General features: G+C 41.9%; 1 protein-coding gene across 6 annotated transcripts in view; it reads right to left on the reverse strand.

The window, feature by feature from the left end:
* Positions 1-25,252, reverse strand: part of Ttc28 (tetratricopeptide repeat domain 28) — a 589,332-nt gene that overhangs the window by 395,153 nt on the left and 168,927 nt on the right. The window contains exon 1 of one of the 6 annotated variants that reach the window (XM_045132340.1): positions 8,226-8,246. The exons of the other annotated variants lie outside the window; for them this stretch is intronic. Within the exon in view, the coding sequence (XP_044988275.1) occupies positions 8,226-8,231 (6 nt within the window). The 5' untranslated portion in view covers positions 8,232-8,246. Of the gene's footprint in view, positions 1-8,225; positions 8,247-25,252 lie in introns of those variants that run through there. 6 annotated transcript variants of the gene reach the window in all.

Consider the following 25,252-nt stretch of genomic DNA (forward strand, 5'->3'; position numbering starts at 1 on the left):
CACACACACACACACACACACACACACATTCAACCTTTCATCCTCCTTCTCTCAAATAAATAAACAAAATATATTTTTAAAAATATATCAGCTGTCACTTGCTCTGAATGGATCACCTCTATGGCTTCTCCAAAATAGAATCAGCTTCTCACAGTGCTTCCAACATGCTGAAATGCAGGCCTTCCTCCTTCGTCTGGCTGTAAGTAAGAGCCCATGGTGGAAGTGGCACACAGTGTAACCCACAATGGTAGCAGTCTTTCAAGATTTCAGCCAAGAAGAACTCAGAGGGCAAATCTTAAGAAGACAGTAATTGGGCCACTGGAGTTTCTTCTCACTAATTATCCCAGAGTGGCCATTAGCCACGTAACCAAGGAGGAAAGTGTGTCAGACTTCGGCGAAGCTGTGTCCTCAGCATCTTATGGAACGCACCCTCGAGCCACTGTAATTAACTGCGAGGAAAATGCTGACTGAGCCGAATAAGGAGGTTATAACAAATCAAGTACACTGCATAGTCCAACCCCGGGGGCAGCAATTGCACTGCTTAGAACTTCAAAATACTCAGTGGCATGTGGTCCTTCCTTCCACAGAATCTCCAAGAAAAATGGATTTGTGGACCAGTGAAGAAGCAAAAATGCAGGCAACAATCAAGACAAAATTACAGAAATTCAGGGTTGGGGAGATTGCTCTGTTGTTAACAGGACTGGCTGGCAAAGCCTGCTGGCCTAGGTTTGGTTCCCCAGCACATATGTAAAGCCAGATGCACAAAGCGGCACATGTGTCTGGAGTTCATTAACACGGGCAAGAGGTCCTGATATACCCATTCCCTCTCTTTCTCTCTCTCCCTCTCTCTCTCACATGCACGCATGTGTGTGTGTGTGTGTGTGTGTGTGTGATTTTAAAAATTACATAAATTCAGCTAGGCATGGTGGCTCACACCTGTAATCTTTTTTTTTTTTTTGGTTTTTCAAGGTAGGGTCTCACTCTTAGGCTGACCTAGAATTCACTATGTAGTCTCAGGGTGGCCTCAAACTCTAGGCGATTCTCCTACCTCTGCCTCCCGAATGCTGGGATTAAAGGCGTGCACCACCACGCCCGGCACACCTGTTATCTTAGCATTTGGGTGGTGGAGGCAAGATTAAGAATCGCCATGAAAACAAATTTCTGCACATGTCTTTGAGGGACTTTCTAGATGAGGTTACCTGAGATGGGAAGACCCGCCTAAATGTAGGCAGTACTATTCCATGGGCTGGGCTCCCAGGCTGCATAAAATGAAGAAACAAGCTAGAACCAGCATTGGTCACTCTCTGCCTCCTCACTGCTAACGGACTACGACCATCTGTTTCATGCCCCTGCCTCCTCCAGACCTTTTCTGTCATGACATATTGTCCCTTTGAACTGTCGGCCAAAATAAACCCTTCCTTCCTTGCTTGCTTTCTTGCTTCTTCTGGTCAGGTATTTGGTCAGAAAGAGGAAATTGATAGATTAGATTAGGAGATAGATAGATCAATATGTACATACATACATATATAAATGATAGATAGATAGATAACAGACAATTGGGAGGGAGGGGGGAGGGAGGAAGACAGGAAGACACAGATAGAAAGATAGACAGATGGATAGGCAGGCTCAGAATGTCCTGGAACCCATACGACAGGATGCTAATGTACAGACTTGCTGGAAGTTAAGTAATCAAGTTGCCAGTCTCATCATGAAAGGCTAATTTACTTCCTAGGCAGCAACTCTGATGCTGAAAAGTGACGTTTCGATTCTTTGGCGGCTGCTAGTGTTTGCGCAGCCCTCGTCATCACCGCAGACGACTACTGAGTGACAAGACTAGTACATTTTGTTTTAATTCTTAAAGAAGACAGATGAAAACTTTTGGCTGGAGGATGGAATGTTCATCTTGAGTAACATGTCTATTACTCTCCTCTACGAAGATCTATTTTTATTACCATTTAGTAATACTTAGGGTTGTAGTTAGAAAGCAGGAGTAGCCAGACATGTTGGCACACATGTAAGCTGGCATCTGGGAGATGGAGGTAGAAAGATAAGGAGTTCAAGGTCAACTTTGGCTACATACAGTTTGAGGTCAGCTTAGGCTACATGAGATCCTATCCAAAAAGTTTTTTTAATTTAAAATAAAATTTTTAAGCAGTGCTAGAGAGAAGACTCATCAGTTAAGGCACTTGCCTGAGAAGCCTACAGACCCAGGTTTGATTCCCCAACACCCACATAAAGCCAGACGGACAAACTGGCACATGCATCTGGAGTCTGTTGGCAGCAGCTATAGGACCTGGTGCACCTATTCTGTCTATCTCTCTTCTATCTCTCTCTGCTTGCAAATAAGTAAATAAAAATATTTTTTAAAAATAAATAATTTTAAATTTTTAAATAAGAAAATATGAATACATATTAAATTCCAGCTTATTTTTGAAAAAAAAGGTTTTTCTAATTTTTTTGTTTTGTTTTGTTTTTCGAGGTAGGGTCTCACTCTAGCCCAGGCTGACATGGAATTCATTATGTAGTCTCAGGGTGGTCTCGAACTCACAGCGATCCTCCTACCTCTGCCTCCCAAGTACTGGGATTAAAGGCGTGTGCCAGCACGCACAGCTTTCTTTTTCTAATGTTAATACCAATGAAAATTACTGAGCACTAGTACCACATGAAATTAAGTGCTTTCTGACAGTTTTTCTCAGCCCCTACAGTATTTCTCAATATCATTCTAGCAAAAGTAAGAGAGTGAGCCTTAGCTCTTTGACCTTCTGGCCTGTTCTCTCCCCAGTCAAAAAGAAAGACATTTACATCAGAGAAACCACACAGCTTGCCCCCTTTTGCTACTCAGTGCCATCTCTTATTTAAAAACTATGGCTCAGAATAAGGAGTGATTAAATAAAAAAATTTTTTTTAATTTTTTATTTATTTATTTGAGAGCAACAGATACAGAGGGAAAGACAGATAGAGGGAAAGAGAGAGAATGGGCGCGCCAGGACTTCCAGCCTCTGCAAACGAACTCCAGACGCGTGCGCCCCCTTGTGCATCTGGCTAACGTGGGACCTGGGGAACCGAGCCTTGAACCGGGGTCCTTAGGCTTCACAGGCAAGCGCTTAACCGCTAAGCCATCTCTCCAGCCCAGAATAAAAAAAATTTTAAATAAGATGTTTTTACTGGGGCTAAAGAGATGCCACAATGGTTAAAGGTGCTTGCTAGCAAAGCCTGATGGCCTGGGTTCAATTCCCCAGTACCCGCATAAAGCCAGATGCACAAAGTGGCACATGTATCTGGAGTTAATTTGCAGTGGCAGGAGGCCCTAGTATGCCCACTCCTCTTCCATCCTCCTCTTCCTCCTTCTCTTCTTCTTCCTCTCTCTCTTTCCCCCTCTCTTGTATGTTCTCTCTTGCAAATAAATGGAAATATTTTCAATGTTTTCATTACTAACCTAGGATGTGTGCAAACAGCAACCTCACTCTGCCATGGAGTTGCCCAGAGGAGCAGCCTGTGTAGGCTGCTGCCCGCAAAGGGTGTGTGCGTCTAATTACACTTTCTAGAGATGGGGTGTAGCTCAGTGATACAGCACTAGCCAAGCATATATCAGGTCAAGGTTCAATCGTCAGCACAGCAATAATAAGTAACAAAACCAAACAAAAAGCACAAGTTAGTTATGTTTTCTACTTATACCTTGTTTTGTCCTGACTCAGCTAACTGAGATGGGATCCAGAATTTCCCATTCCATCCTAACACACACACATCCAAAGGCAGAAACCTCATCTTTCAAAATTAAACAACTCTGGAAAGCTGATTCTGTTTCAATAAAAAAAAAAAAAATGAGTAACAGATTTGCATCTCTGAAAAGAATTTTCTATTCCATTTTACATGGCAATATGTGACTATTAAGGAGAACTAAAAATGAGCATCTCATCCAAAGAAACTGGAGCCCCCAAAAGGAATATCAAATTTCTGTAATGACTAATAAGGCTTGTATATTCTTGTTCCATATATGTATTAGCAATAATTACCAACTTATGGCTTATTCTCTACTTAAAGAAGGAATACCAGGGCTGGAGAAATGGCTTAGGGGTTAAGGCACTTGCCTGTAAAGCCTAAAGACCCAGGTTCAACTCCCTAGAAACCATGTAAGCCAGATGCACAAGGTGACGCATGCACACAAGGTGGCACATGCATCTTGAGTTTGTTTTCAGTGTCTGAGATCCTAGCATGCCAATTTTCTATCTTTCTCCTCATAAATAAATTTTAAAAAGGAATACCATTTATGGAAGTGCTGATGGAATGATATGATTGCTTAAGGCATGTGACCACGTGTCTAGGAGAGCTGTAATAAATAACAAACGCCTAGTCAAAGACACAGCAAAGCAGCCTTGGCTGTGTAGTGAGTTTGAGGTCAGCCTGGGGAGGAAGGAAGGGAAAAGGAACGGAAGAAGGAAGGGAGGGGGGGAGAAGGAAGAAAAGAAGAGAGGGAGGGAGGGAGGGAAAAGAGAAGGAAAGAAGGAGAGAGAAAAAGAAAAACTAAGAAAAATAGAACTAGGCCATGTGGCCTAGCCTCAGCTTTAAACAGATCAGATGTGGACGTTGTGGTTTTCAGCATATTGAAAAATCCTACTGCTTATGTTTAAAAGGTGAGGCATGAATGAGTAAAGCATCTCTGCTAACTCAACAGAACACGAATGGCTACGTGAACACAACTGAAAGTGACAGGGCCGTGCTCAGACTCTTGAAGAGCGGCAGCTCGCTCTCCGCGTGACTGTGAACAGTTCGTGTATGGTGATGGTCCCAGCCCCTTTTTAGATACAAGGAACTCCGGGCAGCAAGCACTTTGTTCTTAACACCTGGTCACTTCACCTCCCTCTAATGTCTGGATGGTCTACTTTCTGCCATTCGCTAACCTTAAATAAGTCAACTTGTCCCACCACAAGAAGCCCAAACGCACTTCTAAAAATCAGAAAGTAGTTATTTCACAAAAGCTGAATGTCTAATTTTACTGAGACAATGTTAGATTTCAACATAGTATTAACAACTCCTAATAATCATAGCAACATAAACTGCCATTTTCTTACTTTCAGTCATCTACTTCTTTGCTCATACAGTTGGTTTCTGTAATGAAGAAATACAGATATTACATACCACATATTTGTCAAGTAAAAGATTTCAGATTAACATTTTTTTGAATGTTTGGGAAAATGTAAAAACTGCTATAGATCCTTGACATCCCTGAAGATCTCTGGAATCCCCAAATTACAGATTCCCAAAATTTTAAATCATGCTACAGTAGCTAGCTTCCCCCACAAATTGACTAATTATAGGTAACATTTTTCAGACCCTCTGTCACTATGAACACTGGACTAAAGTAATTCATAGTGCCGTTAAAATAAATTAGGCCACGCGAGTAACCCTTCCGGTCCATCGTTACATCCTTCTAGTAGCTGCGTCACCCTCCCCCGTCTACAAAGCGAGAGCAATGCTTCCAAGAACCAGTGGTCCCAGCACATAGTGGGCAGGCTGCTAGGACCAACAGGTGGACGATGGGTGCTGCCCAGCAGGGAGGCGGGAGGAGCAGGCTGGGCTGGCACTCATCCAGATGCGGGCTTGCTTATACGCCGGTCGGGTGGGAGGTGCTGGGAAACCAGGCATGCTCTCGCTGGCTGGCCAGCTCACATGGACACTTCAGCAGTCACAAACCTTTTCACTGTTCTTTGGGATTACTAGGATGACTACAAGCCTCAATGGTGGACTGGGGAGGTGGCTCAGCGGTTAAGGCACTTGCCTACCAAGCCTAGTGACCCAGGTTTGATTCCCCAGCACCCATGTAAAGCCAAAGGCACAAAGTAAAAGCCAGCACATGGAGTTCCATGTGCAGTGGCTAGAGGCCCTGCTGTACCCATTCTCTCTCCTTCTCTCTCTCTCTCTCTCTCTCTCTCCTTACAAATAAATAAATAATAAATAAATAAAATGTTTTTTTTAAAGCCTGAATGTTGGGCCAGGAATGGTGGTATAAGCCTTTAATCCCAGCACTCGGGAGGCAGAGGTAGGAGGATCACCATGAGTTTGAGGCCACCCTGAAACTACATAGTGAATTTCAGATCAGCCTGGGCTACAGTGAAACACTGCCTCAAAAAAAAAAAAAAAAAAAAAAAAGCAAAGAAAAGAAAGAAGCCTGAACATTACATGTAGAAACACCAAGGTTCTCTGATTTACAGGCTCTGATGGGATCTGATTGGCTGTGGGAAGTAAGCTGCACATAATCCCACACCACTGCTCATCTGTGACAGCGTAAACCAGCTAGCAAAGTCAGTGCTGCTCAAAGCACCAAATAAAGATGGATTCTGCATACACACATCCTTTGGCACACAACATTTTCACACTTCAGTATCTGTGAGGACAGGTTCCAGGACTCATATAAATATCAAAATGGGGCTGGAGAGGTGGCTTAGCAGTTAAGGCACCTGTCTGCATACAAAGCTAAAAGGCCCAGGTTCAATTCCCCAAGACCCATGCAAGCAAGATGCACAAGATAGCACATGCTTCTGGAGTTTGTTTGCAGTTGCTGGAGACCCTGACATGCCCATTTCTCTCTCATTCAAACAATAAAATAAAATTTAAATATCAAAATAGTCTCTCGGGTTTAGTGGTTAAGATGTTTGCTTGCAAAGCCAAAGGATACCAGTTTGATTCTTCAGGACTCACGTAAGCCAGATAGATGCACAAGGGACACATGCATCTGGAGTTCATTTGCAGTGCCTGGAGCCCTGGCATGCTCATTATCTCTCTCTCTCTCTCTCTCTCTCTCTCTCTCTCTCTCTCTCTCTCTCTCAATCTTTCTCTCTCTTTCTCACTCTCTCTCTCTCCCTCCCTCCCTCTTTCTCTCTCTCAAATAAATAAATAAATAAAATTTTTAAAAATAAGGTTTCTCATACAAAGTAGTTGAGTGTTTATACATCTCCCCATATCCTTTAAACCATTTCTGGATTACTTATAATATCTAATACAACATAAATGCTAAGGAAGTATTGTCTACACAGCAATAATTGTAAGAAAGAAAGTCTTTACATGTTCAGTATAGACACAATTTTTCCCAATATTTTTGGCCCATGATTGGATGGCTCCATTGATGCGGAATCTAGAGGTATGAAGAGCTGACTAAACTCATATGAATTAGTTAGCCTTATATAATAACTTGAAAATACTTAAGAAAATACCTAGACAGGGGCTGGAGAGATGGTTCAATGGTTAAGGCATTTGCCTTCAGACCCTAATGACCCAGGTTCAATTCCCCAGCACCCATGTAAAGCCAGGTGCATAAAGTGGCACATGCAGCAGCTAGAAACCCTGGAGTACCCATATATTCTCCCTATCTCTCTCTCTTCTAATAAATAACAATATTTAAAATTTTTATACCTTTTATACATAAAAGGATGCACTAGAGGGTATCTATTGCCACCCCTTAAATTTATGCTGTATTCAACATTAGGAAATAGTAAAAGATAAACATTTTCCTGGTTATTTATCATTTTTATAAGATTTATATCAAGGAACACAGGAGTTAGGCTGTTTGTTTTACAACTTTATCGGGCTTAGTTAGCAAACAGAAATGGAATCTATACAGGCTGATGTTTTGTGAGGCAGGGTCTCACTCTCGCCCAGGCTGTCCTGGCATTCTCTCTGCAGCCCCAGGCTAGTCTCGAGCTCACAGGGATAACTCCTACCTCTGCCTCCCAGCTGCTGGGATTAAAGGTGTGCGCCGCCGCACATGGCACGAGCTGACTCTTGATGTAGAGACGAGACTGTTAACAGTCACGCACCTGTTGGGCTACAGACCCACAAGCCAACGGAGTGTGTCCTACTGCCAAACAGCCTCACGCCTCTGCCTGTGGCGAGGTCCTGCCTCAAACCAGCTGCTCCTTCACATGGAGCAAATTCCCGGGATGCAGAGCCTTTCCTGCCACCTCCAAGCCCCTCTGTCAGTGTTCCCACGGCTTGTAGTACACACTTCCACGAAAACGCTTAGAACGCTGTTATTATCACCAACTACGCACATGTGCCAGTGAAATCCTCTCTGGGTCTCTGGGTCCTCTGGAGGTATTATCTCTCGATAAAGGGTACTGTCTGATGTGATAGCAATTTCTTTTGAATCAAGTCCCAAATAAAAGTATGTGATACCTAACTCTGTGTTTGGGCCATAATTGTTTCCTGTAAAGTTCTCTCCTTCGACTCACCTTCATCGTGAGGTCATCCTCACCTCTGGGCTTTACTGTAACAACCTGTAACCACATCCAGGCAACATCTAGATCTCTGCTAGTTTCCAGTTGCCAGTCCATACGCTTCCTTTCACAGGCCTCCTGGATTAGCTCAGTAAGACATGGCCGCTGGCAGCTGTTTGTCATTCAATGTCGCTACCACGAAAGCATGTGAGTGTTTCATTGTTTAGGCGCTGTAGAGAGTCTCGGCAAATGTTTACTCTGGGTTCTTGGATTAGAAGAATGTTTGTGGCCGGCAGACGGTAAATAATAAACCGCAAGGCTGCTCAACCCATGACCTATCGGCTTTCTGGTGTCACGTAAACAAAGGGCCAACCTTTTTTTTTTCTACTACAAATGATATTTCTAAAACGTAGTTCTAAAGTTATTTGGTTTATTTAAAATAAGCTAAAGTTGAGGCACAATATTTCAAACAAACATAAAATGCATCAGAACATGAATGCATCATTACTGACTCATTAAACACAGCTGAGTGTGTCGTTTAATGTAGCCTGTCAGAACTCTGCTTTCCTCCAATATAAGCATGTTATACAAATGTGAGTCATAAGTGACCAATAGCCAATGCATCTTCAGTTCTCTGTAGGTGAGAACCAAAGCGCAAAGCCAACATATCTAAAGGCACTTGATAAATAGCTTTCAAGCTGGGCACAGGGAAGGCGCATGGAGAAGTAAGAGCCCAGCACTGCTGGGTAGGGTTTAAGATCAAGTGGGAACCAGGCGTGGTGGCGCACGCCTTTTATACCAGCACTTGCTTGGGAGGCAGAGGCAGGAGGATCTCAGTGAGTTCAAGACCACCCTGAGACTACACAGTGAATTCCAAGTCAGCCTGGGCTAGAGGAAGATCCTACCTCAAAATAAATCAATAAATCAAACAAGCGGGAGAAACTAATAGGAAGAAACATAAGAAATGACCTCAGCTGGGCGTGAAGGCACACGGCCTTTAATCCAGCACTCAGAAGGCAGAGGTAGGAGGACTGCCATGAGTTCCAGGCCAGCCTGAGACTACATAGTGAATTCCAGGTCAGCCTGGGCTAGAGAGAGACCCTACCTCAAAAAAAAAAAAAAAAATGACCTCAAGGAGCTAAGAGGACAGGGATGGAGCCCTGCTCAGCAGCGACCTCCTTGAGGTATTAATCATATACTGCTCATAACAAATTCGAGTCAAAAGACGAAGCCACTGATCAGCTGCAATAGGGAACAAGCAGGTATAAGGAGGAAGAGATGAATTCCCAAGTGGTGGTGGGGAGATGCTCATGGAGGGAGGCTTAGGCCACCGACATGGAGACGCTGCTTCGCCGAACCGGAACCCACAGCCCGCCAGTCTCCCCTTCCTTGGCCCTTCACGTGCTAGCGCCTCCAGGGACTTTGCTTCCTGCTCCAGGATTCAGTGGGGTCTTAGAAAACACTTGTTCATGAATGACCCACCCTGGGGAGAGCACACACAACGAAAGTTCCCTTTGCTTCTCTTCAGCACAGCTGGAGGCATTTTCAAAACGGCTTCAAATGCCAAGGTTAACAAAACAAAGCACACCCCCCCACACACACACACACGTGCACATATGTACTGTGGCAAGTCAGGCTTACACAGTCAATATCCTGAATTTACCTTCATACAGGGAGCTGGTTTGCCCTAGGGCTTGGAGCAGGCTGTTCTAATCCTTAAAATAGTTATGGTGCAGCCACTAAAAGAACCTGCACAACTTTCCATGCTTCTCCTTCCCTGCTTCCGTGGGCTGTTCTGATACAAGGGGACCACCAACAGCAAAACTAAGGTGTTCCAACAACACTTACAATATGTTCCTCCTTCCATCCCTGTTCTTACTGAAGCCATGGAAAAACCAGGCTTAACAGGCTCAGCGCCCACCCTGACCCTGCTCTCAACAAGTCCAGAAATGGCCTTTCTTCCCAGTAGAGATCCAAAAGAGTAACAGCACCCTACCAAGAAATAATGATGACGATAGCACCCTACCAAGAAAGTCACCAAGTTCACACTCACCCTCTCACTCAAGACCAAGAGATTCTGTTCATGTTGTTTATACCTTATCTACCCTTAAACAGTCAGGAAGGAAAATGCTTTCCCAAGTGTAAAACTTGGCAAAGGAACTACACCCTCCTATCTAATTTTATATTGTTAAAAAATGTAGCCCTTTTAATAATAAAGTGAAACCTGCAGGATTTTTTTTTTTTTAGGAAAAACAGTGGGAACATGTTTTAAGAACTGTGAAAATTAAATGTTAGGTAAAATACTTTGGCACTCAGCAATATGTTCAAGTCTCTGGGGAAATATTAAATCCGGGAGCCTGATAAATGGATTTTTACTATGCCACATTTTAATAACATTTTGTTCCTTTTCCCTTTCTATGCTACCAAATTTTTTCTCTCACATTCCTTTATGCCCGTAGAGAAGGATTCTTGTTTTGTCTCTTCTTGTCTCCTTTCTTCTATTTCTTTCCCATTAACTTTGACCACATATGCACTTTTTTTTTGCATGTGTGTTGTGGTGTACATGTATGAATGTCTGTGTGTTCATATATAAGTGGGTGTGGAGATATGTGGAGGCCAAAGGTTGATGCCATTGCCTTCCTCAGTCATCCTCCTCTTTATTCACGGAGGCAGCATCTCCCCTGGACCTCCAGTTCACCACTCAGCTACTCTCGCTAGACCACCTGCCCCAGGGATCTCTAGTCTCCACCTCCCAACCCATACCAGCTGCCATGCACTCAGCACTTGCATGAGTTCTGGGGATCCAAACTCAGCCCCTCATGTTTGTGCAGCAAGCATTGCCACCTGGGCTCTTTCCTCAGCCCCTGCATTCTCATATCTAATCCAAACACATAGATGTTTGTGTTACCAGAGAAGTCATAGAGGAGAAACAGCTGGTTGAAGAAAAGTTAAGAAGCCTCTCTTCAGGACTTCTCAGAGCCCTCACAATGAGACAAGCTAATCTGTCAGAGGAAGACATTTCAATAGTGGAACTGTTTCTTCTTCAGAGAATCTTATGGAACATGGTTTAAGAACTACATTCCTGGGGCTGGAGAGATGGCTCGGTGGTTAAGGCACTTGCCTGCAAAGCCTAACACCAGGTTCAATTCCCTAGTACTCACGTAAATCCAGATGCACAGAGTGGCACATGCATCTAAAGTTTGTTTGCAGCAACTGGAGACCCGGGTCACCCATTCATTCTCTCTCTCTCCTTCTCTTTCCCTTTCTCCCCCTCCCTCTCTGTAAATAACTAAAAATATTTTTATTTATTTATTTGACAGAGAGAAAGGGGGAGAGAGAAAGGGGGAGAGAGAAGGGGTACACCACGGCCTCTAGCCACTGCAAATGAACTCCAGATTGCATGTGCCCCCTTGTGCATCTGGCTAACATAGGTCCTGGGGAATTGAACCTTTGGCTTTACAGGCAAACGCCTTAACCGCTAAGCCATCCCTCCAGCCCATAAAAATATTTTTTTTAAGAGAACTACTTTTCTAAACTTTAAAAACCAAACTAATATGTGTATCATACATTCAAAAGTTTTACATAATTAAAGTATTGGGGGAAAGATGGATAATGTGCCACAAGGAAAAAGCAATTAGGGCTGGAGAGATGGGTTAGCCATTAAGGCACCTGCCTGTGAAGCCTAAGGACCCAGGTTCAACTCCCCAGAACCCATTTAAGATAAATGTACCAAGTGATGCATATGCACAAGGTGGTGCATGCATCTGGAGTTCATTTCACTGGCTAAGGCCCTGGCACACTGATTCATTCTCTCTCACTCTCTCTCTCTCTCATGCTTGCTTACTCACTCTTGCTCTTGCTACCTCTCCCTCTCTCCCTCTCTCCCTCTCTCTCTCTCATAAAAAAATATACAGAGGGACATTCATTTTATAGGCCGAACATTCCCAATTTTAAAAAATTCAAATGCTCCAAAAACTTCACATTCTGTGAGATCACGTGACCAACACGATGCCATAGCTGATGAGTCCCACACCTGACCTCACATACTAGGTCCCAATCAAAATGCAGGTATACAAAAAAATGTGTATCCCTCTGGCTATATATATGAGGTGTGTATGCAACATAAATGAACTGTGGTTGCATTTCAGTCCCACTTTCAAAATACCTCATTATAAATATGCAAGTATTCCAAAATCTGAAAGAGCCCCAAACCCGAAACTTCTCTGGTCCCAGGCATTTTGGATAAGGGTCAGTCAGTCTCCATTACCCAACCGCGGGAACTCATCAGAGCTGAGTAAGCAGGAGACACACTAAGCACAACAGTGCTTAAGAGGAAACCAAGCTCCGAACAACAAGCAACTCCATGCCAGGGAAATAACAAAGAAATTCAAAGTGGCACACCCTCTTGGTTTACACTGATTCCTCCTGAAAATCAAGGGACAAATGATGGCCAAGTGCATGTTCTAGAAATGCAGAGCCTGGGCAACTTCTGGACGTAGCCTGGCGCTTAGTTCAGGTCACGTCCACTGCTTCCTTTCTCGCGCTCTTCCACTGTTCCCACAGCGTCCTGAATGTGGTGCCCATGCTATCAGATTGTGTTACAGTAATTCACTTTCTCATCTGGCTTCCTGTCTAGACTATAAGCTCCTTAAGAATGGGGAATCATGTGCTATCTGAATCTGCATGCCTGAGGTCTAACACTTCATAAATTACTAGACAACATGTACTTAGAAAATGAGTGGGTTCCCTTCAATTCAGCAAACATACATAAGGTAAACTGGAGAATCCCAAATTTAAAAATAACAGAACCACCATTAGGGTTACTCAATTGTCTTACTCTTTATGACATAAATAGCTAGCATCTGGCACATAGTGAGACCTCCAGTGAATGCATGCTGAAGTCATTATCCAGTCCACTCATACATGTTTGACTACGAATTTAGACCTTAGTAGAAGGGGCCATGCTCTTCAAAGAACTCTTGAATCATCTGAAGCTTTTGTGCCTCCCAAGCTCTGCCTGATCCTAAAGGCTATGGCTCCTGACGGGTGTTGAGAGCCCATGTTCAAAGCACACAGTCTCCCCACACACCAGACCCCAAGCACAGCAGCGTCTTCCCCCCAAGAAGCATTGCACCTAGCATCAGAAGAGACAAGAGTTTTAGCATGACACAGTAGCACAACTCACTGCAAAAAAAGCAAAACACTGCACAATGTGAAGAAACGAACACTGACTAAAAAACTCTCGAGTTGATTCTTTAAGATCCTCAGCAGCTCAAGGGCCGTGCACTGTGCAGACAGCTGTAGCCTAGAGGTGAGTCCTCTGTACCTACGTCTTCATCACCTATTATACACAGGGCCCTCGCTTCTCTTTAAAATAGTTTCCCGTTAATGGTATTCTATTGCAAGCCCATTCTTTCCCCTCAAAGTTCCTTGTCTTATCCTACATGCAGGTTACCTCTCCCAAATGGCATAATTAAATACTTAAAAATGAAGAAGTTGTCAGAATTCTGTCTCCACAAAAATGCCCGGAGAGAAAGCATTCCTTGTAATCCACAGAAATTTCCCACCAGCCTAAAGGCTATCTAAATTTCAAAGTCTTCAGGGAATAGCATGACAGGGGGAAACTCAGAGGATGAATTGAAGACTCCTTTCGCCATACATACACACTGTGACTTTTTTGTAGGTTTATGCTCCTAGTAGAGATATATTATTCTCCTAGGATGGATGTGTAAGGGCTCTCCAACAAGAGCTCTGGAATATGATTTTTTTAAGTGAAGACTGCATTTCACAGAAATTCAAACAGAAGCATGCATTAGAGGGGTAATTTCAGATGCAGTGAAAAGATGTAATGTCCATTCAAAGTAATGAAGGCACACGGCATTAATCTCCTAAAAAGATTCAAATGCTATGAGTAGAGCAATTCTATTTCTTAGTGGGAACAAATTAAGATGATTTCCCTTACAGAAATTGCCATAATTACAAGTAATTATCTTGTACTCTCTAAATTTACCACTATGGCACACTCTGCAAATATCATCCCTTCCAAATACTTTATTTGGAAATACAGGAGAGATTGTTGCTTTGTGAATTGTGCTACAGATCCAAACTGATTGTCGGGACTACATAATACGCGTAGTGAAGGGATGGCATTCGAAAGTTGGAAGAGCTCGGAAGTCCAAATTTATGATATCCCCTCATCAGGTAACTGATCTTACCCAGAGGAGTACGAACCAAATGAAAATGGCAAACGTTCAAAGGCAAACTTGAAGCAAATGTGGGCTTCTGCATGAAACAATAAGGATGAGCGTTCTGATATGCATGGGGCAATCATGGAAAACACGTCCACAGCTGCTGCAGTATTAAGAAAAGTCCTTACAGAGCCAAATAAAACGCCACCATTTGCAGCCTACTCAGTTTTTCATTTTTCTTTAATAGGAAAATGTGAGAAAAACCAGTTACTCACTGGGCATTAAGAGGAGAATAAGCATGTGAAAACCTAATTTCACCATCTTTGGGACCAATTACCGTCTGGATTTCAGCTGGCATCTGATATCAATTCTCCAGCCAAGCAGGGGTTCCTCACCATCATGAAAACCATGCCCAGAGCTTGCCTTTCCTTACATTGCTCTCACCACCTGGGCCAGCCTTATCTCTACCTAGTACAATTCAGCCAACCCTTCAAGTGTGCTTGAAGCACTACTCCACCATGGGGACACCTGGTCTACGTACTTCTACCCCCACCCAAGCCCTTCCTCTCCTCCCCCTCGAGGCAGTTATAACTTCTCCCTTCAGCCCTCTTCTGCCCCCCGGGTGGTGCCTAACACAGCAACCACCTCACATTTCAAGTATGTATACTTGTCTATCCTTTCTTCTATACCTACCGTAAGCTGAGACGTATATTTTATTTAGATTTTCATCTCTTGCAACCATAGCAAATATTTAATAAGGTGATCATTTCAGATAAATTTGACTTTTAAATTGCTCCCATTTAAAAGCCTATCATTGAAGCAGTCTCCAAAAGGTTAGAGAATATAAATAAATACCTGGTTTTATTTATAAAAACTATACATTTCATATTAGTGTTTAAAGCCAATCGATGGTGAGATTATAAACTTCTGTGCCTAGACACCTTCCCTGGAGTATTTGGTTAGTATGAATTCTTTATTTCAGACCTAGGAATTGAAAACAGGACCATGTGGATGTAGTAAGAGCTCTACCGCTGAGCCCAGCCAAGGTCAGTGTAAAGGTTAACTGTACTTTTATGTGTATTTTCACATATTAGCCTGTAATTTAAGGTTAGAATTTTTATACTTGATTTTTAAATAAGAAGATAAATAAATAAGTTGATTCTCCACATTATCATCTATTTCAACAAACATTTGCCAGCAGTATATTCTATAGATTTTAAATATTTTAAAATTTCGCTTCCATTTACATATTCATACATCCACACATCCATTTTTGGTCTAATATGATAGAATACATATATCACAGGCTCACTTTAAAAAATTAAAATCATAGAGTTCTGCCAAAATTAGCATGGACAATTTGCCCACAGTTACAGTTATTCAAGGGAAACACTGGCTCCACAATAGCCCAGTTATTTAAATTGTTTCATAAACACTATAAATGAGATAGCATTTTCATGGTTCATTAAAGTTTCTTGAGAACCACAGCTAGCTTCAGAAATAATTAGAGCAGTGACAGTATATTTGGATAATGATCCACTTATTGATGAGATTCTACTCATACTTCTGTGAACTGACAAGAGCTGCTGGCTTTTCACACATTATTTGTTGAGAATCATCATTAATTTTTCTTCCCTTCTTCTAGGGCCCTTTCTATGGTTCACCCTGACCTAGAGCTTGTCCTCCGCTGATGCTCTGAAGGATGTGGAGCTTGTGGTCAACGTCCTGCCAACCTCCACTTCCAAGTGTCTTCTTTTCCTGTCCATGGAATGGCAGACCCTCCTTAATGTTGTTCCTCACCTACCCAGGGTCCTTGCCAAATGGACCCATCTCGACCTCTAACCAAGCCCTTCAGCGTGTATGATCCTCACCTTTCATGATCCTCCCTGCCATGGAACCCCTTTCTTAGGCCCTTCTGTGGAGCTAACAAGCAGAAAACACATGCTACTACCATGGCTGCATTCTGGTATGGCCATTGAAAGCACCAGGGCAAATGATTTTAGAAAAATAAAGTTATGAGCCAGGTGCTCACACTTGTGCCCTCAGCCACTGAGGCAGAAGGTTTGCTTGAGCTCAGGGTTTTAGAGCCAGCCTGGGCAATCTTCAAAGCAGAAGGAAGTAGCCTTCAGTACGAAGGCAGAATGAGAGCCAGAACTAAGAAAGCTGCAGGAAGAAGAGGCATGATCACACAATATACTTTTCAGCAACAGTCAAGATCCACAAAGGAACTTATTAAGCCAGTTGAGATTCCTGCAGAGAAGCAATGAAATAATCCCAGATGAGAAAAATCCCAATGAAATAATTTAAGAAACATGTAGAAAATTCAAGGCAATATAACCCCTCTAAAAATGATGACTCCCACTATAATGGCCTCCAGTGGGAGGGAATTAGACCAAATACCAGACAGAGAATTCAAAAGAATAATTATAAGTATGTTCAAAGAAATAAAAGGAATCAAAGACGAAAACAAAATCCTGAAGGAATCCCAAAAGAACATAGAAACTCTGCTGAATGAAATAAGGAGGCCAATATAAAATATGAGTAAGGACATAGAAATACAGAAGAAAATCCAATCTGAAATACTTAAAATAAAAAACACAGTAAGTCAAATTTTTTAAAAACTCCACAGAAAATCTCACCAATAGAATGGACCAAGGAAAGCACAGAATATGAGTCTGAAGACAAGGTGGGAGGATTTGGAACATGCCAACAAGGAGAAAAACAAATTTATAAGAAGGTATGAAAGCCAAGCATGATGGTGCACACCTTTAATCCCTGCACTCAGAAGGCAGAGGTAGGAGGATTGCCGTGAATTCAAGGCTACCCTGAGAATACATGATGAATTCCAGGCCAGCATGGATAGAGTGAGACTCTACCTCAAAAAAAAAAAAAAAAAAAGAAGAAGAAGAAGGTATAAACAGGACTCTGAAGACATTCAGGACATTATGAAGAGGTCAAATTGGGACATAGAAGGAAAAGAGGCATAGTAAATACTATCAACAAAAATCATAGAACATTTCCTAGGAAAGATGTCTATACCAACACAGGAGGCATTTAGAACATCAAATAGACAAGACCAGAAGAGAACACCTCCAGGGCTGGGGACATAGCTCAGCAGTTAAGGCACTTGCCTGTAAAGCCTAACAATCCAGGTTCGATTCCCCAGTGCCCACATAAAGCCAGATGCACAAAGTAGCACATACATCTAGAGTTTGTATGCAGTCGCTACAGCCCCTGGTGTATCCATTCTCTCTCTCACTTGCTCTTGCTCTCACTCTTGTTCTTGGTCTTTATCACTCCCCATGAAAATAAATAAATAAAAAGAACCTCCCTTCATCATATTATAACTACTAAATACACAGACCAAAGGAAGTCTACTGAAATCAGCAAAAGAGAAGCACCTGGTCACTTATAAAGGCAGGCCCATCAGAATAACAATGAACTGCTCAACAGAAAAGCCAGGAGAGCATAGAATGTGTTTCAAGTTCTAAAAGACAACAATTGCCAACCCAGATTACTATGCCCAGCAAAGCTATCTGTCATAATTGATGAAGAAATAAGAACTTCCCATGATAAAAATAGGCTGGAGGAAGTCATGACCACTAAACCAAACCTACAGAAAACAGGTGAAGGGTTGCTTTTAAGTGAGGAGAAGGAAAAGCCCATCCATAAGGCCACAGCAAAGAATAAACCATGCATGAATAATAGTGCAAGGGAGAAATAGGATGACACCAAGCACTGCAAAATCAACAAGAGTGACAGGAAATAATACATACCTTTCAGTAACAACTCTAAATATAAATGGTCCCAATCCACTATCAAAAGACACAGACTAGTAGAATAGATCAAAAGGAAGAATCAGGAGATGACTTAGAGGTTAAGCACTTGCCTGCAAAGCATAAGGACCCCCATTCAAGGCTTGATTCCCCACATTAGCCAGATGCACAAGGGAGTGCATGCATCAGGAGTTCATTTGCAGTGACTGGAGGCCCCAGTGCGCCCATTCTCTCTCCCTCTCTCCCTCTCTCCCTCTCTCTCCCTCTCCCTCCCTCTCCCTCTCCCTCCCTCCCTCCCTCCCTCCCTCCCTCCCTCCCTCTCTCCCTCTCTCTCTCTCTCTCTCTCTCTCTCTCTCTCTCTCTCTGCCTCTTTCTCTCTCTGTCTGTCACTCTCACATAAATAAATAAAAATAAACAATTTTTTTTTAAAAAGGGAGGATCATTCTTTGTTGCCTACAAGAAACAAATCTCTGTGAATGAGGAGGAAATTAGTGTGTGTGTGTGTGTGTGTGTGCGCGCGCGCACGCGCGCATTTGCCCACACACACGCGCGCATCGTGTATATCATGTATAATTATGGAAGCTGTCAATAAAAAGTTTTAAAAAAAGAAGAAACACATCTCTCCATAGCAGACAGAGCTACCTTAAGGTATAAGGATGGAAAAAGATATTTCAAGCAAATAGGCTTAGGAAATAAGCAGGCATCACTGTGGTACTAACTGACAGGACAAACTTGAATCAACATTATTAGTCAGAAGAGATTTTTTTAAAAAGGCCACATTTTACTGATTAAGGAAACAATCCAACTTGAGGACATTACAATTTTAAACATATATGCACTGAACAATTTTGTTTGAACAGTCTTGGGATATTGCTCAGTGTGGAAGTCTAAAGGTAAAATGTTCCCCAGAGCCTCACGCATCTGTGAATAAGCCTCAGACTCAATCTCCAGCTGGTGGAGCCTTTGAGAGTAGAGCGTTGCTGGAGGAGGTGTGTCATCAGGGTTTATTAGTCCAGCCCACTAGGTGCTCAGCACTAGCTCACTGTTACTGCTATCTCCCAGTTTCTATGGCAAAATGTGATGCTCAGCCTCTCCTAATGTCATGCTTTCCCTATAGTTATGAAACTTCCTCTCAAAATGATAAGCTGAAATAAAATCGTTCCTCCTATCAGTTGCTTCTAGTCTGGTGTTTAGTCTCCGCAACAAGAAAGTAACTGCAACACCAAGGCTGGGCTTGAACCACCGGGTTCTGTCAAATCTCCTGCCTTAGCATCCTGAGTCGCTGGGGCTATAGGCTCACACTACTCAGCCCAATACTGTATGTTTATATTATATGTATGTCTGAATAAGTTATTGGGGGGAAGCTAAATCAGATATACCGAAACAAAGTAAGACAAAAGACACAAGAGGTGTACTAATATCATTCAAAATGTTTCCAGGCCTTCTGTAATACAAATTGAGGTGTACCTAACCTTGGGTGATTAAAGCATAGTAAATATTGCTCACCCGCCAAAAGATCATTACTCAACTATCTAGAATACAACCTAAAACCAGAAAGTATAAAAACTGAACAGATGTTAAGGTTTTTTCTTTTCTTTTCTTTTCTTTTCTTTTCTTTTCTTTTCTTTTCTTTTCTTTTGAGGGGGGTGTTGTGAGACAATGTCTCAGGTTGCCCAGGCTGCCCTTGAACTTGCTATGTATCTAAAGATGACTTAGAATTCTTGGTCTTCCTGCTTCCACCTCCTAGGTTCTGGGATTACAGGCATGTACCACTACACCCAGTTTATACAGTGCTGGGAGTCAAACTTGGGGCTTTTTGCATGCTAGGCAATCACTTTACCAACTTTGCCAACTGTGCTACATTCCTCATCCTCTAACACTTACTTATGCCTGACAATTTCTATCCCACAGACACAGCTCTCCCTAAATATGTAATAAATCTGGATGTAGAAAACTTTTCAGATTCTAGACCTAGTATAATCCTGAAAAAGTACGTGTACATGCATTCTAACTGTGTTCACTAATAAATCTGAAGAATATAAAATAGGCTAACAACTAATTGTTTAAGCAATGAATGAGCAATAGACCATTAAAGTTCCCAGCTATCATCTAGTCTACTTTCAGATGTAAGATATTGCGTTTTTCAAGCCTAAAATTTATGTGGAAACACAAAATATCCATAATAATGAAAGTGAACCTAAGCAGAAACAGCATTGCTAGAAGGATTGCCATGTCTTATTTCAAGTTATATTACAAGGACATGATAACAAAACAGCTTGGTACTGGTACAAAAACAGACAGCTAGACCAATGGAATAACATAGAAGATCCAAAAATAAATTCACATATCTAATTTTTGGCAAAGCTGTTAAAAGTACACTGGAGAAAAGACATCACTCTTCAACAAATGGAGTTGGGAAAACTAGGTATCCACATGTAGAATAATGAAACTAGATCCATATGTCTTACCCTATATAAAAGTCAATTCAAACTGGATCAAAAAACTTAATTAATGAAAGATCTGAAACTTTGAAAGTTCTGGAGGGAAACACTTCAAGATATAAGCATTATATATGACTTTCTGAAAAAGACTCCCAATAACTCAGGGAATAATTCAAAAAATTGACAAATGAGATTTCATGGAATTAAAAAGCTTTTACTGGGATGGGGAGATGGCTCAGCAGTTAAGACACTTGCCTGTAAAGCTTAACCCAGGTTCAATTCCCCATTACCTATGGAAAGATTCACAAGGCAGTACATGCATCTGAAATTTATGTGCAGTGGCTAGAGGCCCTATTGTGCCCATATTCATTCTCTCTCTCTCTCTCTCTCTCTCGCTCCCTGCCTCTCTCTCTCTCTCAAATAAATAATTTATTTTAAAACTTTGTTTAAAAAAAAAGCTTTTGGGGCTGGAGAGGTGGCTTAACAGTTAAGGCACTTTCCTGCAAAGCCAAAGGACCCAGGTCCGATTCCCCAGGACCCACATAAGCCATATGCACAAGGGGCCACATGCACGTTTGCAGTGGCTAGAGGCCCTGGCATGCCTATTGTCTCTGTCTCCTCTCTATCTCTCTCTCTTTCTCTCTGCTTGTAAATAAATAATTAAATTAAATTAAATTAAAAATTATTTTTTTTCTAAGAAATTCTTTTTTTTAATATTTTTTGTTCATTTTTTATTTATTTATTTGAGAGGGACAGACACAGAGAGAAAGACAGAGGGAGAGGGAGAGAATGGGAGAGAATGGGCGCACCAGGGCTTCCAGCCCCTGCAAACGAACTCCAGATGCGTGTGCCCCCTTGTGCATCTGGCTAACGTGGGACCTGGGGAACCGAGCCTTGAACCGGGGTCCTTAGGCTTCACAGGCAAGCACTTAACTGCCAGGCCATCTCTCCAGCCCTAAAAATTATTTTTTAAAAAATCTTTTGCACAGCAAAGGAAACAATTGGCACAGTGAAGACATACCCTACATAGTGGGAGGAAAAGCTTTGTCAATTATATATCTGCCATCCAGAATCTATACATAGCTCAAAAATATTATATACACAAATATTCCAATCAGTAAATGAGCAAAAGATTGGACAGTTCTCAAAACAAGGAATACAAATAAACAATAAATATTTACAAATATGTTTGATATCTTTAGTCATCAGGAAAAAGGCAATTTAAAACTACATTGAGATTCTATCTCACTGCAGTCAGAATGGGCTCCATAAGAAAACAAGTGACAAAAGATGCTGGTGAAAATGTGAGGAAAGAGGAATAGTTACAATCTGCTGGCAGAAGTGTAAACTGCTACATTCACTGAAGGAATCAGTATGGAGTCCTGTCATTAAAAAAATGAAAAATAAAGCTACCATATGACTCAAATATACCATTCCTGGGCATATCCCCAGAGGACACTGAGTCAGTATTTCACAGAGATACCTGCACATCCATGCTTAATGCTGTACTATTCACAGCAGCCAAAACACAGACCTAGCCAAGATGCCTATCAACAAATGAATGAATATGGAAACGGTGGTATACATACACAGCCAAGTTTTATTCAGCCATAAATTTAGAAGAACAAAATCATGTCGTTTCAGGAAAATGAACATAACTGGACATCATTGTGTTACATGAAATAAGCCAGACTCAGACAAAATAGTACATGTTTTCCCTCATACACATAATCTAAATTTAGGTATATATTTATAATTATATAAATGTATATATAGATATAACATGAAAGCAGAAGAGGACCTATCAGAGGAAGTGGGGGTGCAAATATGAACAAGATACAATGATATATATATATTAAAATGCCATAATTAAGCCCATTATTTTGTACACTAAAATTATTAATGCAAAAGTAGGGGCCTGGAGAGATGGCTTAGTGGTTGAGGCACTTGCCTATGAAGCCTAAGGTCCTGGGTTCGATTCCTCAGGACCACATGAGCCACATGCATAAGGTGACACATGCATCTGGAGTTCAGTTGCAGTGGCTAGATGCCCTGGTGCACCCATTCTCCCTCTCTCTCTCTCTCTCTCTCTCTCTTCTCTCTGCCTATTTCTCTCTGTGTCTCTAAATAAATATTAAAATTTAAAAAGAAAAAGTAATAGATTGTGTTTTATTTTCCTTAAAACAATGAACAAATCACAATAAGGAATATTCATCAAAAACTAACAAATGTTTTTATATCAATTTAGGGTTATAACAAAACAATCCCACAGTATACAGAAAGCCCTTCCTGTGGTTTCCCCCTTCTCTACCCCCTCCACTGACTTCCCAGGTTCAATCAAGTCTGCATATTGCATGTTTGGGAGAGTGTGTGTCCAAACACAATGAATTCCCCACATAATGACCTTCTAGCTTCCAAATCCTGTGGGCCCTTATTCTAAATGTTAATTGCATAACAACTCTGGCTTGCCTTGATGTCTGTGCTTCCACAAGTCTCACCCTTCAAAATGATGTGATTCTGAAATATTGCCTACCACAAAGTACATGATGCTGGAGATACAGGTGAATTTATGAATGGACATTGCCTTACATGTCAGATGTATGCTACAGAAATTTCATTCTTAATAGTCCAAATTGAGAGATATCTATCAGCAAAAGAAGTTATGTGCTGCTGACACTCATCGCCAAATTCATTTCATGTACTTTTTCTACAAATGCTATTCGTGTTACAGGTTAAAAGTTGTAATTCTATGCCTTTTATAAAAGGTTTGCAAAAAGACAGAATACTCAAACTAGCAAACAGACCAGTGTAATAGAATAGTCTAATGGAGAAAGCAAGCCACAAAAAGGAATGCAGCTACCGAAGTATGGTCATATATATGAAAGTATGAGAACTCTTAGCTACCAAAACCTAAAAGGTGGGGACTGACAGGAAGGTCAGAACAACAGCCTAACTCTCATAGCTTTCGATAAGCCCACGAGGGTTTAACACATCAAGACACACAAAGTCTTCAAGCTGAGACATACATTGTCATTAATGGTACAATGACTTCTCTGTGGAAGCTGGAGCTGACAGGACCAGCCAGGACTTGGGGTTTCCTCCTGCTTCCACTCTATTTTCCATAGCGTGTCATCGCTGTGACTGACTAGCAAAACGAAGGTGGCTGCTGGCGCCCTTGCTTGAAACTGGGCCAATTAATCTCTGTAGCCTCACACACGGGCAGTGTTTACTAGCTGCTCTTGAACAGTGAAGGTGCCAACTCACATTTCCTCATCACTGATATCCTCCACTTCTTATCAAGTCTCTAAACAGTGCCCGGCTTCTCCAACATCCCTGGACCTTCAAAGGATGACCAATCTCTATCTATTTTATAGAATAAAAAATACATTTAGGGACAATAAAGATGCACTCTGCTAGCTTACAATCATGGCACTGACGCTCTGAAAGCTTTTAAAACTTGAGGTGAGGGTCACATAAAGTAAAATTACCCACCTTAAGTGTACAGTTTGGTGGCATTTAGTACATGTCTAGTGTTATTTAGCTACCAGTTCAAGAGTGTGACTTTATATTTAATAGGTACATGATCCAGATTATCCCTTAAATGAGTTGTATCAGTTACTTTCTCATTACCTGACCACACCACAAGCAGCTTAAAGAAGTAAAGGGTTGGGGCTGGAGAGATGCCTTTGCTTAAGTTAAGGCACTTGCCTGCAAAGCCTAATGACCCAGGTTCAATTCTCCAGTACCCACATAAAGCCAGATGCACAAGGTGGTAAACATCTAGTTTGTTTGCAGCAGCTGGAGGCCCTGACATCATGCCCATCCTCTCTCTCCCTCTCTCTTTCTTTCTCTCTCCCCCTCCCCCCAGGTGCAGTGGTACACACCTTTAATCCCAGCACTTAGAAGGCAGAGGTAAGAGGATCACTGTGAATTGAAGCCAGCCTGAGACTGCATAGTGAACTCCAAGTCACCCTTGGCTAGAATGAGACCCTACATAAAAAAAGAAAGAAAGAAAGAAAGCAGAAGGAAAAGGAGGAAGAAGAGGAAGAGGAACAAGGAAGAAGAGGAGGAGGAGGAGGAGGCTGGAGAGATGGCTTGGCAGTTAAGGCATTTGCCTGCAAAGCCAAAGTGCCTCAGTTTGATTCCCCAGGACTCAAGTAAGCCACATGCACAAGATGGAGCATGCATCTGGAGTTTTTTGCAGTGGCTGGAGGCCCTGGTGCACCTATTATCTCTTTCTCACTCTGTCTGTCTGTTTCTCTCTCTCTCTCTCTCTCTATCTATCTATCTATCTATCTCTATCTCTATCTCTATCTCTCTCTCAAATAAACAAAAATAAAATATTTTTTTTAAAGAAGGAGGAGGAAAAGAAGACAGAAGAGGAGGGAAAGATTTATTTCAGCTTAAAGTTTCAAAGTTTCAAGGGGAAGTTCCATCACGGTAGGAGCAGGAAGGCAGCGTCACACTGTCACATTAGCCAGGAAGAAATACAAAACGACTAATACCAAGTGGGGCTGCTGTAACTCCCAGTGACACACCTTCTCCAACAGGACTCTACTTCCTCAGCGTTTCACCACGTTCCCAAATAATGCGACCAGCTAAGGATTAAGTATTCAAATGCATAAGCCTGTGAGTGG

The sequence above is a fragment of the Jaculus jaculus genome, chromosome 13 (assembly GCF_020740685.1).
Source record: "Jaculus jaculus isolate mJacJac1 chromosome 13, mJacJac1.mat.Y.cur, whole genome shotgun sequence".
Lineage (NCBI taxonomy): Eukaryota > Metazoa > Chordata > Mammalia > Rodentia > Dipodidae > Jaculus > Jaculus jaculus.